The 13,039-nt window shown below is 39.9% G+C and overlaps 1 protein-coding gene across 1 annotated transcript; it reads left to right on the forward strand.

Moving 5' to 3' along the window:
• Nucleotides 1-208: 208 nt before the first annotated feature.
• LOC110884181 (kinesin-like protein KIN-14L) lies at nt 209-5,286 on the forward strand. The gene is made up of 17 exons (XM_022131867.2): nt 209-493; nt 580-737; nt 828-977; nt 1,065-1,290; nt 1,403-1,494; nt 1,591-1,662; nt 1,751-1,852; nt 1,947-2,009; nt 2,107-2,188; nt 2,275-2,370; nt 2,458-2,631; nt 2,732-2,838; nt 2,940-3,286; nt 3,860-4,110; nt 4,187-4,730; nt 4,807-4,946; nt 5,038-5,286. Exons 1-17 carry the CDS (start codon nt 424-426, stop codon nt 5,106-5,108), a joined length of 2,745 nt encoding a protein of 914 aa, XP_021987559.1. The 5' UTR covers nt 209-423; the 3' UTR covers nt 5,109-5,286.
• Nucleotides 5,287-13,039: the final 7,753 nt, after the last annotated feature.

Below are 13,039 nucleotides of genomic sequence, written 5' to 3' on the forward strand. Positions count from 1 at the left end.
AAACTGATAAAAGTATAAACTTACCTCATCTCGTGTTGGCAGAAAAACAAAAAAATTACCCGTAAAATAACGTTCTTCTAGCAAGCCAAAAAGACCCATACACTAGATGCAACCACAGCCGTTGATCAAGCTGACTTCCTCTTTATCAGACCCTACACATTTGAATTCAAATCTCACCAACGGTCTTCTCTGCAACTTAATTGAAAATTCGTGAATCCCATGTTTCTTTAGCCAACAAACTGATACCCTATACAACCCTTCTTCACTTCATTCAATCCCTCTCTCTCTAGAACCCTGGGTTTTCGATATTTCGTACAATTCACATCATTGACCAAAAAATACCCAATTTCTTTAGGGTTTGTAGAAACCATTTAGGGTTTCTTGTATGCAACATTAAAGATCAATTCCAAATTCCGATAATTGATGGAGCTTGTTATTGCATCAAGAGCAGGGGATGATCGCAATCTTGCTTCAAGAAAAGCACAAGAAGCAGGTAAAGTTATAATTTTTTACCATCAATTTTATTATAAAGATATATAAAATGTTATTTTGATTATGAGTATGTTAATATCTTTATAGCTTTGAGGAGGTTTCATGCTACCGAATGGCTTGAAACTATTGTCGGCCCATTAGGGATTCCGAAACAGCCTACGGAGAAACAGTTTATTGAGTGTTTGAGAAACGGGTTGATTCTGTGTCATGCTATTAATGAGATTGAACCCGGGTCTGTCCCAAAGGTACAGTTTGTTATATTGGTGTTTATACAAGTGGGGTTGACTGGATTCTTGATTAGTGATGTGGGTTTGTTTGATTTTGTTTATGTAAAGGTTGTGGAGATTAGTCGGTTTCCTTCGCAGTCGCTTACTTGGGATTCTCAGCCGTTACCTGCTTATCAGTTTTTTGAGAATGTTAGGAACTTTTTGAAAGCGGTTGAAGGGTTAAGGCTTCCGGTTTTTGAAGCTTCGGTTTTCGAAAGGGTACATACATATGTTATAGTTCTAACAAATTCAATACATTTTCTTTGGGTCTGTTATGAACCTAGTTGTTTTATGAATGTTTTTTAGGATAATATGGTGGCGGGTTCGTCTGCTAAGATTGTCGATTGCGTGTTGGGGCTTAAAGAGTACAATGATAGGAAACAGAAGAAAAAAGGGAATGGATCTTTTAAGCATGATTTCAGATCTCCTTTGATGATGCATTCAAATGGTAGGAACTTCAACAAGCAGTTGGATTTGTCTGCCAATTTTGAAAAGCAGCCACCGTCTCAAAACGATGCTCAGAAGCTTGAAGGTTTACAGATTTTCACTTTATTTTATCTATATATAAAAATATGAATTTGGTGGTCATATGCGTAAATTGTTGTCTTTCAATCGCTTCATATGAATTTTTTGGTACATTGTAGATTTAATTGTCAAGGCTTTAGCCGAATGTATGACTGATGCAAAAGAGAATTTAGATGGTAACTTGTTGGCCTCTATTCGTAACGGAAATACGGTAACTACTGCCATCTTTACGCCTTCATTTTTCTATAAACATTTGTTGGTCCGATATACAAAGTTGGCGAATTATAACCGAAATCATGTTAAACAGGATTCTGTCAAGTTGCTTACTAAGATGATTTCAAGCACTTTGGAGGAACAACTTCAGTACAAACTCCCCATGGTAACATATTTAGTTGAACAAGATTCAGTAGTAACTTTAGTATATTCAGTTCGCAATATTAACCCTTCGTCTGTTTCTCGTCTATCAGTGTAATCCAATTTCCAAAGATCTATCCACAGAAGAAAGCGGATCTGTTACAAGCTCTGCAAGTTCGTTATCGCCACATTCATCATTAACTGTAAATGCCAAAGTATGAGGATTAAATGATTAATGCCTTCTTTTTAAATAAATAAACTTTAGTTTGCATATATTATGTTCATCTATTCTTGAAAACTTTGTTGCAGCGTTGTCGAGTTGGTGATTGCAACCACTTGCAGGTGGTTCAAGTACAAGAAAAAAACCTACTGGTATGCTTTCTTTCCGTTTTTACCGACACTTAAACTAACAACAAAATGTTAAGTCACATTCAATGTCAATTATATATGTTATATCTCTCCATTGCAGAACTTAAAGGAACTGTTGTCGAGTACAAAGGCCGAATTCGGAGACTTGCAGTCTCAACTTCAAAACGATCTAAAACAAATGGGTACGGGCCAAGATACTTTTCAATGTTCAACCAATACATTTCTTACCGAATGTGTCTAAATCCTATATTTTTACATGGGTTTTCAGAGGGTCAAATAGAGGAATTATCCGCTGCTGCGCAGGGATATCATAAGGTGGTTCAAGAAAACAGGAATTTATACAATATGGTCCAGGATCTAAAAGGTATATCCTGTTTGTTATTAATTTCATCAAAATGGATATAATGTTGTTAGTTATTAACTTATTATCTAACAAATCTACATATTTCAGGAAATATTCGGGTATACTGCAGGATCAGACCTGCATTTAGATCCGACACAAAAAATGTGATCGATTATATTGGGGAAGATGGCTCGTTAGTTGTGTTGGATCCTTCAAAACCGAATAAAGACGGAAAAAAGTTGTTTCAATTCAACCGTGTCTTCGGTCCAACTGCCACTCAAGGTGAATATTAATTTTTACCTATAAATGACCATTTTCTATTGTTTTTTAGTTACATGCTTCTATAGGCTCGGTAGATTCTAACGTTTTTTATTTTTATCAGAGGAGGTATTCGGGGACACTCAACCACTTATAAGATCAGTTATGGACGGTTACAACGTGTGCATTTTTGCATACGGGCAGACAGGATCCGGGAAAACACATACAATGGTGAGATAAGATAATAATACATCCGGTACCCTTTTTGGAGTAAAACGTGTGGTACGAAATTACAAATTTGGTTTGGCTGATGTTTCGCTTTATTTTTGTAGTGTGGTCCTGTTGGTGCATCGAGAAAGGAAATGGGAATCAACTATTTGGCTCTCAATGATCTTTTTGATCTATCAAACAGTAGAAAAGATGTTCTAAAATACGAGATTTTCGTACAAATGGTGGAAATATACAATGAACAAGTCAGAGATCTATTGACCACTGATTCTACATCCAGTAACAAATTGGAGATCCGTAGCTGCACGAGTGAGAATGGTTTGAGCCTTCCTGATGCAACCATTCACCCGGTCAAGTCAACCACTGACGTCCTAAACTTAATGAAAACTGGTCAAGTGAACCGTGCTGTGAGTTCAACGGCTTTAAACAACCAAAGTAGCCGGTCCCACAGGTAACATTTCTTTTAAGTCATAACTAGTCATATTCACTATGGATGGGATGATGGGATCGGTATAGTACCCGTACCGGTACCGAATCTGAACAAAACTGGGTAATCAATATTATGGTATGGTACGGGTACCAGCATTTTGGTTTTTTACTATGTTTTAAGCACTCATAGTACTAAATAGGTAAAATCGGTACGAGTACCAATAAAGTACGGGTACCGATAAGGTAAAATCGGTACGAACAGTAATACAATACGGGTACCATAATACCATAATACGAAAATAAAACATAATATCAAATACATTCATAATCAAATTCGGTACCGGTATCATTTGTATCCGTACCGGCACTAATACCGAAAGTAACGAATACTGAAATCAATAAAACTAAGTACTGATACATGTATTGAATACTCAAAATCGGTATGGATACATACGGGTGCCGATATGGTACGGTACCGGGTATAGGTATTTGGGAAAAAATCTCATCGCTAATATTCACTATGGGCAGGTTGGGTAACGGGGTCAAAACAGATGCTTTTGAATTTAACAAGTTGTGACGTGTTTCTTGTTTTCAGCATATTGACGGTGCATGTGCACGGAAAGGACGTAAACGGAGGGACGATTCGAAGCTGTCTTCATTTGGTGGATTTAGCCGGAAGTGAACGTGTGGATAAATCGGAAGTCACGGGTGAAGGGCTTAAAGAAGCTCAACATATAAACAAGTCACTCTCTTGTTTAGGAGACGTAATCACCGCTTTATCACAGAAGAACTCGTACATTCCATACCGAAACAGCAAGCTTACACTACTCCTTCAAAACTCGTTAGGTATATAATGCAAGAAATTAGGTAGTTCTTGATAGAACGTCGATTTTGATCGGGTTTATCTATATAAAATTTGCAGGTGGAAATGCAAAGACTTTGATGTTTGCTCATGTGAGCCCAGAAGGTGATTCTTTCGGGGAAACGGTTAGTACGTTGAAGTTCGCTCAACGTGCTTCAACTGTCGAACTCGGTGCGGCTCGATTAAACAAGGAAAGCAGGGAGGTTATGGACCTTAAAGAACAAATCGAGAGCCTGAAGAAACAGTTGGCAGAGAAGGACCCGCAAAGCGCGCCACAAGTCAACAAACTTGAACCGAGATCGCCGTTACCACGAGCAAAAGCAGCAGCTGTTACGATAGACAGGACTCCCAAGAGTCCACGATCGCCATTACCACGACCAAAAGTAGCAGTAGCAACGATGGACAGAACTCCGCCAAATTCTGCTTCAAAAAGCCGACAAGTGAAGCCACTTGTGCTACCGAAAACACCTGAATCTCAAGTGTCGATCAGAAATGAAATCATTATTTCGTCGGAAATTAGAGGTAGCACTGCCAATGTGAAATCGTCACATATCAGGAAATCGCTTCGGACCATTGGGAAATTGATTAATGGCTCCGAAAAACGGTGGGTAATTATAACTTCTTGTTTGAACTTGTAATGTAAAGAGAACCCATTCATGATGTTATCTTGTTCTTTGCAGGATTCAAATGAAAACCAATGAAGTGCAAACATCCACGCTGACGCCACCTGTTATTGCTAGGCCATCACGACGGCAGTCTTTAACTGGGGTTCAGCCGCCGGAGAGGTCAAGAAGATCTTCACTTGAAGGAGTTAACCCTTGTAAGTCGTAATTAGTTGGAAATGTGACCATCACTTGGTTATAAAAGTTACCTGGCTTGATTATGACGCGGGTTTTATTCGTTTGTTAAAGGTGTTGATGGGAATACGGATGTGAGAACGCCACCAACGGTCAGCCGTTCAAGCAAAACTAAGTGGATGTAATGTTGAGTTTGAGTTGAGAAACCTTCATGGCTTTGACTCGAAGCGTATGGCATTGTTGAGCTGCAACTTTTGTTTAATAGCAGGCTAGAAATTTAGATGCAATTTAGTTGTGTACATGTAAGAATTCATTTGATTGATTTTGATGGAAATTCCACCATAGATATAACTTTCTGTTTAACAGGCTAGAAATAACCTTAGATGCAATTAGTTCTTGATGCAGGCAAGCTAGGATCATCATGCTATCCGCCTTACGTATCAATATGATCTCGTTGGCAATGTTTTTGAAACCGGTTCAGTCATCAAACCAGCCGTTCCACTGGTTCACTCATTAGGCCATCCGTAGTCATAAAGCCCCTTTGGGGGCGTTATGCGGCACGTGTCGTGCCACGTCACACAGGGGCTTTATGGGGCGTTATGTCACTAGAGCCCGTAGTCATAAAGCTCCTACCTCATCATTACTCAATTAGTTAATTTTCAATTTTTTAGTTAATTTCTAACTTTTTTAAATTATAAACCAAGTTTTCTTCTCCAAAACTTTCAGGGACCAAATGCGTTTTAAAAACTTTCAGGGACTAAATGTGTTTTAAAAACCAAGTTAGATATTTGGGAAAATGCAGGGACCAAATGTGTCTAACCCAAAAACTTTCAAAATAAAAAACCGCTTCCTGTCTTCTTCTCCGCTTTTCCAGCCAACTTTTCCGGCCAACTTTCCTGTCTTCTTCTCTGATTTTCCGGCCAATACCGCCTTCAATTATACATATGTATGTATATATATGTGTGTGAGTGAGGGGGAAAACCAGAAAATAAAAAAAAAATTCAAACCAAACATCACGCCGCTATGAGCATGGCGCCACCCACCAATTTGACCCTCCATAGTGCCGCCTGTCGTGGTGTTCGGGGAGCTATGGGGCGCTATCATCAAAAAAAGCCACACATCACGCCGCACTACAGAGGGTCTTAGGCCGGTTGAAACGCATTTAAAAAACCAAGTCATGTTATATAATTTTAAACTAGCTCACACATTCTAAACACCAACTTTAAACTTATATAAAATAGAAATATATAAGGAAAAGTGTATTTTATGAGAGATATTGAATTGGAAAGGAAATTGTTATCTTCTCATTAATCATCAGATACACTTAAATACAGAATTACAACAACTAAGGAGGAGAATAATGAGGATATAGTTACAACACATATTGACTATCAATGCTACCGAACATTATAGATAAGTTGCATAATTAACTTTACAATAATACATAATTTATTTAATGTTAATACGCCCTCGCAAGATGGAGGATCTGTTAGATACTCCAATCTTGGAACGGATACGTAAAAAGGTGATCTTGGAAGCGGCTTTGTTAAGAACATCGGCGAATTGATCTTTGGAGCTAACATGTAACTCTTGTAATATGCCTGGCGTATTGACTTGTTCTCGAACAAAGTGGTAATTTAACGCAACATGTTTCACATGTGAATGATAAACTGGATTTGCACACAAGTATGCAGCTCCCGTGTAGTCCTAAAACAGTCTAGGTGTTTTAATGTTCTTGACGCCAAGTTCACAAAGTAGGTTTTTGACCCAAGAAACCTTGACAGTAGCATTTGTGATGGCTTTATATCCAGCCTCCGTAGAGAACTGTGGGACTGTCTTTTGTCTGGAGGACCGCCATGAGATGATGTTAGAACTGAGGTATAGCAAATAAGCAGTTTTAGAATGTCCCCCATTAGTGATCCCCCCAATCAGAATCCGAGAATACACGTAAATCAATAGGTGAATTTTGATGCCAAAATAATCCATGGTACACCGTTCCTTTCAAATTTCGAAAAACCCATTTGAGAGATTGCCAATGGGACTGTTTGGGATTGTGCATGAATTGGGAAAGCTTTCTAACAACAAAGGAGATGTTCGGTCGGGTAAAGGTGAGATATTGGAGTATGCCCACAAGTTGGCGATACGGAGTTAGGTCAACCGAGGGAGATGAGTCATCGGGTGAAAGGGTGTCCAAAGCACTTAGAGGTGTGAGAACATCCTTGGCACCATCCATTTTGAAGGTGGTGGGTATGTCTTGAATATGGCGATGTTGCAAAAGAAATAAACCATTGGGTGTTGAAATGACCTCGATTCTCGAGAAGTGATGAAGGGGACCAAGATCTTTAATGGAAAATTTGTTACCTAAGGCCTGAATGAAATGGTTTAGAAAGGTGTCGTTGTTGCTCGTGAGAACGATGTCATCGACATAGACAAGAAAGTAGCAATTGATGGCATCGTGTTGATTGATAAAGAGAGAGGCATCTGAGAGGGACCTTTTGAAGCCGAAAGTGATTAGAAATGAAGCTAACTCATTGTACCAAGACCTTGAAGCTTGTTTAAGTCCGAAGAGGGACTTCCTTTGCTTGCAAATGTGACTCAAGAATTCATAGTTAACAAAGCCGGGGGGTTGAACCATGTGCACGTCTTCATGTAAGGTACCATGAAGAAAAGCATTGTTTACATGAAGCTGACGTAAGGACCACCGCTGAGAGAGGACAATGGATAGAACCGTTCGAATGGTGATCGGTTTTGTAACCATTACTAAAAGTATCAAAGTAGTCCTTGCCATATTATTGGTGAAACCCCTTGGCGACAAGACGTGCTCAATACTTATCAATCGTGCCGTCGGGTTTGCGTTTGATACGGAAACCCATTTGCAACCAATGGGATGTTGATTTGTGTGAGGAATGAGATCCCACGTGTGGTTTTGTAGAAGGGCATTAAATTCGAGATCCATGGCAAGATGCCATTCAAGATCCTTCATTGCTTGAATGTGACTTAAGGTTTCGAGAGACTGGGGAAAAGGGTGTAAGGTGGGGGAGTTGATGAACTTGGGGTTGGGCTTAGGTTGGCGACGGGTGGGGGCGAGTTAACAGAAGAGTGAGATTGGAGTGGAGTTGGTGATGTAGGCATAGATGGTACGTAAGTTGTAGTGGGTGGGAATTGGGTGAGACGGGTTGGGTGATTTGTTGTATGGGAATAGGATATTGGGGTGGGGAAATAATGTAGAGGAAAGGTCTGGGGTAAAAGGAGGTTGGGAGGTATAGGTTGATGGAGAGTGAAAAGGTGGTGGACAGGAAGGGGTAACAGTAGGTGTTTGGGAAGGCGAGATAGGGTTGCATGGGGTTTTTTATGTGGGTAGAAGCGTAGAAAAGGTGTCGCTAATAGGAGAGGTGTGTGTCACGAAAAGGGAATATGTGAGACTGGAGTGGAGTTAGTGATGTAGGCGTAGAGGGGACATGAACTGCAGTGGAGTGGGAATTGGGTGAGACGGCTTGGGTAACGTGTTGTATGGGAATAAGAGATTAGGGTGGGGAAATGATGTAGAGGAAATGTCTGGGGTAAAAGGCGGTTAGGAGGTATATGTTGATGGAGGGAGAAAAGGTGTTGGACAGGAAGGGGTAATGGTATGTGATTAGGAAGGTGGGGTGGGCTGCATGGGGTTTTTGTATGGGTAGAAAAGTAGAAAAAGTGTCGCTAATAGGAGAGGTGTGGGTATCACGACAAAGGGAATAGGTGTGGAACGAACTCCACATGATGTAAATCTGGTTGTTTTCCGGATCTACACATTTATAAGTAGATTAGGATGCGGAGTAGTCAAGAAAAGCGTACGACTTGGAACGAGCTTGGAGCTTGGACGTGGTGTACGGTCGGAGCCACAGATAACAGAGGCAACAAAAGGGTTTGAGTTTAGAGTAGGTTGGGTTTGCGTTGAAGGGCATGTTGAAATGTGAGGTATTGTTTAGAATAGGTGTGGGAAGGTGATTTATTAAGTATGTAGCTGTAACACCCCGTGTCACCGAATGTCAAAGTCAAAGTCAAAGTCAAGATCGACCTCTTTGACTGTAATTAGTTTATTTTTATGATTTATTAGTTGTATTATGTGGAGTAAGTGTTATTAATCAAAGAAATCGAAGTAATCGAATGTTTATCGACGCGAAACGATTCGCGACTGTGAATAGTAGGAAGTAACAATGCGATAAAGTCAATCAATCAATAATCAAGTTAATCGGATCATCATCGAACACGAAACTCGAATTGTGCAAACTTTGGTGTTGTTATACGTGTGTGTATGCCTTATGTGTTACTTGTGCGTGTTTACTTTATGTTATGCGTGGTGATCAATCTAATCGAAACTCGAAACTCAATCAAACTCAATCGAAATCAAATTATGATAAATGGTGGCGAAAAGATAGTGGGAAATATAGATGCTTGTATGTAGATATAGTGGTTGGGATTAAAAGTAATTTGAATAGGAAACTCTATCGTATCCGCGTCATCATCAATCGAAATCGAAATATCAGAAATCGTCGCACCGAACGCTCGAAACAGGCTGTTGATCGATCAGGCTCCTAGCCGATCGAACAGCCCAGCCGATCGGACGGACTGTCTGATCGAGCAGGTTGTCCGATCGGGATGCCTGGCCGATCGGCCAGCCCTTTCCTCTTTGGGAAGTCTATAAATAGCCCTGTCATTGTCATTCTTTCCACTTTTGGAAACTCTCTAACCGACCAGCTCGTGCTCTTCACTATTTTTCAGATTTCTCTCAATCCCGGTAAGATTTCATCCTAAATCTTGTACTTTCTTGATCAATGCACGCTCCTACACCTTTCTATCTTTCAAATCTTGATTTCTAACCGTGAAATCATCAAGATCTAAGTGTTCTAGGATGATGTCATCATGGTGTTCTTGAAGAACTTCATGTTTTGGCCTCAATCCACCAAGAATCACTTGGATCTAGCCGATTTCCACATAAACAAACAAAGATCTATCCTAGATCTAAACCGGTAGAAATGAAGCTTGAGCCAACTCACTAATCATTCTAATAGTTGTGTGGTTCAAGATCCGGATTCTATCTACGAGGTTCACCGATTTCGGGTTAAACTATAAACTCCGTTCCAAACCGTTCACCGGCCGGATTTGGGTGATTCCTGTCCAAGCAGGGGAAACAAGTAAGAACGAAGGTTCCATGGTTCAACTCAAAATACTTCGATATAACGTCTAAACCATCAGAACAGCCAAGTGTTAGATGAACAGGCCGACCAGGTCAGGATGCTGACCGATCAGACAGGCTGTTCGAACAAACAGCCCAACCGATCGGACATGTCAGCCGATCGACCAGGCCAGCCGATCGGCTAGCACATGGCCCCACACTTTAACAATTTCATGAAGTCTAGTATTGAATGAAGTGCTGTTCGATCGAACTACGGTTTGATTTGAATTACACTTCGGATCATGAGATACTATGCTTCAACACTTAATCGATTTTCAACTCGTTCGACGTATTGGAGTGCCACCCGATCGAACATGCCGTCCGATCAGGTGACATCCTGCTGAGGACATATTACTGAGGTACCTAACCGATCGGTTAAGCCGGCCAATCGAACGGCCCGTTCGATCGATCGACCTGAAAGGTAAGGACACTTCAATGTTCTCAAATACTACAACGAAAACTTCAAAAGGACAAACCATCATACACAAACACATCCTACCAAAGGAAGAAACAATCCACTCGAACAGCCCAACCGATCGAGCCTACCGGCCGACCGAACAGGCTGTCCGAACGGACTGTCAAACTGAACGAACAACTCGTCCGATCGAACCTACCGTTCGATCGACCAGGCTGTTCGAACCATCAACACTTGTATTCGTTTTACGTGTTACTCATTGTTATGCTATCGAACTATTCAGGCTAACCCTACTCTCAAGCACTCCCTTCAATCCATCAACTGTTGTGAGTATACTCGAACCCTTTTTGCTTTAGCACTTTTGGGTGTTACATACGTTACTTATTCTAAATCACAATCGAACACACTACTCAATTACTTTAAACGCTAACCGTTACTGCATGTATTACGTGACTAAATGTATGCTTGTTGTTATGTTTACACGTGGAATGCTGTCTATGTAACACCCCAACCCGGAAGGGCTGACGTGTCACAATAACGGTAACATAAACAAAAGTCATAATTTCATTTATTTATTTGATAGGATACAACCACACGACTATTAAAATTAAGATTAATATACAAGCGGATACATTCATCTTAATTAACTAACATCTTCATATTTATTCCTAGGCTTTATTCTTCTCTCTTTTCCCCTCCCAAAGTAACCTGTGGACCTGTATATACAAAAAGTTTACGGAATGAGCCGAATGCTCAGTACGGAATTTTAGGCTCAAATAACATATAATGCTTTATATGAAATCCTATCCGGATGGAACTTTATGCGAAAATGATACCATGCAAGAACAAAATTTCATCATCATATCTTACGGATGTACCCATGAGCAAACTCAAAACGTGACAATACATAGGTAGCTACTCCTGCATAATTATCACATGAGATGGCGAATTGGCATACCCGTTATCCACCTCCTTATACTTAAATCCTAGGATCGATCCATACGCCTCCTAATAGCCTTATGTACCACACTTGTACTTAAGAGACGCCGTGAACCGATCTCTCCGTCACGGATGGAGCACATGATGTTGATGCCACAACAACATGCTCGTGGGACACTCCACGAGAAGCGATACTCAGGGTATCAGAGTACAAATGGTCTTATTCACATAACTTATAAAACTTATTTTCATAACAAAACGGAACATATATTGGAACATGCGATAATGAGTATAACAACATAATACTATCGCATGACATGAAAGTTAAATCAAATGATTAGGATAGGAATCGAACGGACTGTCAAATGAATCGATAATCAAAGACGTGAGGAGTTTTTAACAGATATAGTAATTTAGTGGTTTTATAACAATTTGAATATGAAGCAATAAAGAGTGGGGTAAGGATCCGTACCTTAATAACTCCAAAGTGAAGCTACCTTGTGCTAAGATTTTAGATTTATACGGGCAGAGTTTAGACTACTGATTAATCTTTTAACCTAATTTAAATAACATGCACACAAACTAGGTTAGTAACTTAATACAACATTTACGTCAATTCACGTGATTAAACCCTCACAATGATTAACAAGTGCAATACTTAACAATTCAATCGGATTCACAACGAATAACAGAGCATAGTCCGAATTCGAACAGCACTCAAATATTCAAGTTGAAATCACGACGAATAATCAAAGTACAAGCTCAATTTGAGCAGCACTCGGACAATCGTTGGATAGTTATAATCGATCGGACGTTGAATCGTAATAACGATCGAGTTATTACCCTGATTGCGGCAGCAATTCGAGATCGGTGTGTGTTTTAATAGTATATAGAGTATAACTTCGTAGGTAATTCGACTTTTAACATCGATTTTGTGCCAGAAATCAAGTCCCAGACCCGACTATTTATAGCTGGAAAATGTACTCCTTCGCGCCACGCGAAAGAGACATGTGTACCCGTCGCGTGGCGCGACGGGTCTACTTTCTAGCCTAGGTTGCTTCGTGTCTAAGTAGCTTAGCTGAGTTGGTTTCGCAGGTAATTTTAATTCAGACAACGAATTATAAAGATACTCGTCAACTAGGTTTTACCCCCCCTGAGTTTTAGGGGCCCTGATCCTGATTCCGATTGTTTCGAAAATTTTAGGGTTAGTGCAGAATTACTTGGGTGTCTTAATTAGGGTTTTCTTAGTGGTTAATGATTTTAAATTTATGGGCATTACAACTATTACCCCCTTAAAAGAAATTTCGTCCTCGAAATTTTTCAAATAAGAATATAACCTATTGCAACAGAAATGAAACTTTCATAGCAGAGTTACTAACTTATATAACCAGAATTTCCTAACCACACATGGGTATCTGAAATTCATAGCTAAGGTCATGACTATACTTGTCAATTACCTTATATATGTGCCCTAATGGTCCTTCTTAATAAGATATCTTACCGTATGAAAAGTTAATGGAGATTTACAGATACTTAGAGTGACTATTAGT

Source organism: Helianthus annuus, chromosome 6 (assembly GCF_002127325.2).
Source record: "Helianthus annuus cultivar XRQ/B chromosome 6, HanXRQr2.0-SUNRISE, whole genome shotgun sequence".
NCBI classification, from domain to species: Eukaryota; Viridiplantae; Streptophyta; class Magnoliopsida; order Asterales; family Asteraceae; genus Helianthus; species Helianthus annuus.

Coding starts and splice junctions, on each gene's coding strand:
- LOC110884181 (XM_022131867.2), top strand. CDS start 424: ATGGAGCTTGTTATTGCATCAAGAGCAGGGGATGATCGCAATCTTGCT. Junction 1,663..1,750: donor TTCAGTACAAACTCCCCATG/GTAACATATTTA, acceptor CTCGTCTATCAG/TGTAATCCAATTTCCAAAGA. Junction 1,853..1,946: donor CATTAACTGTAAATGCCAAA/GTATGAGGATTA, acceptor ACTTTGTTGCAG/CGTTGTCGAGTTGGTGATTG.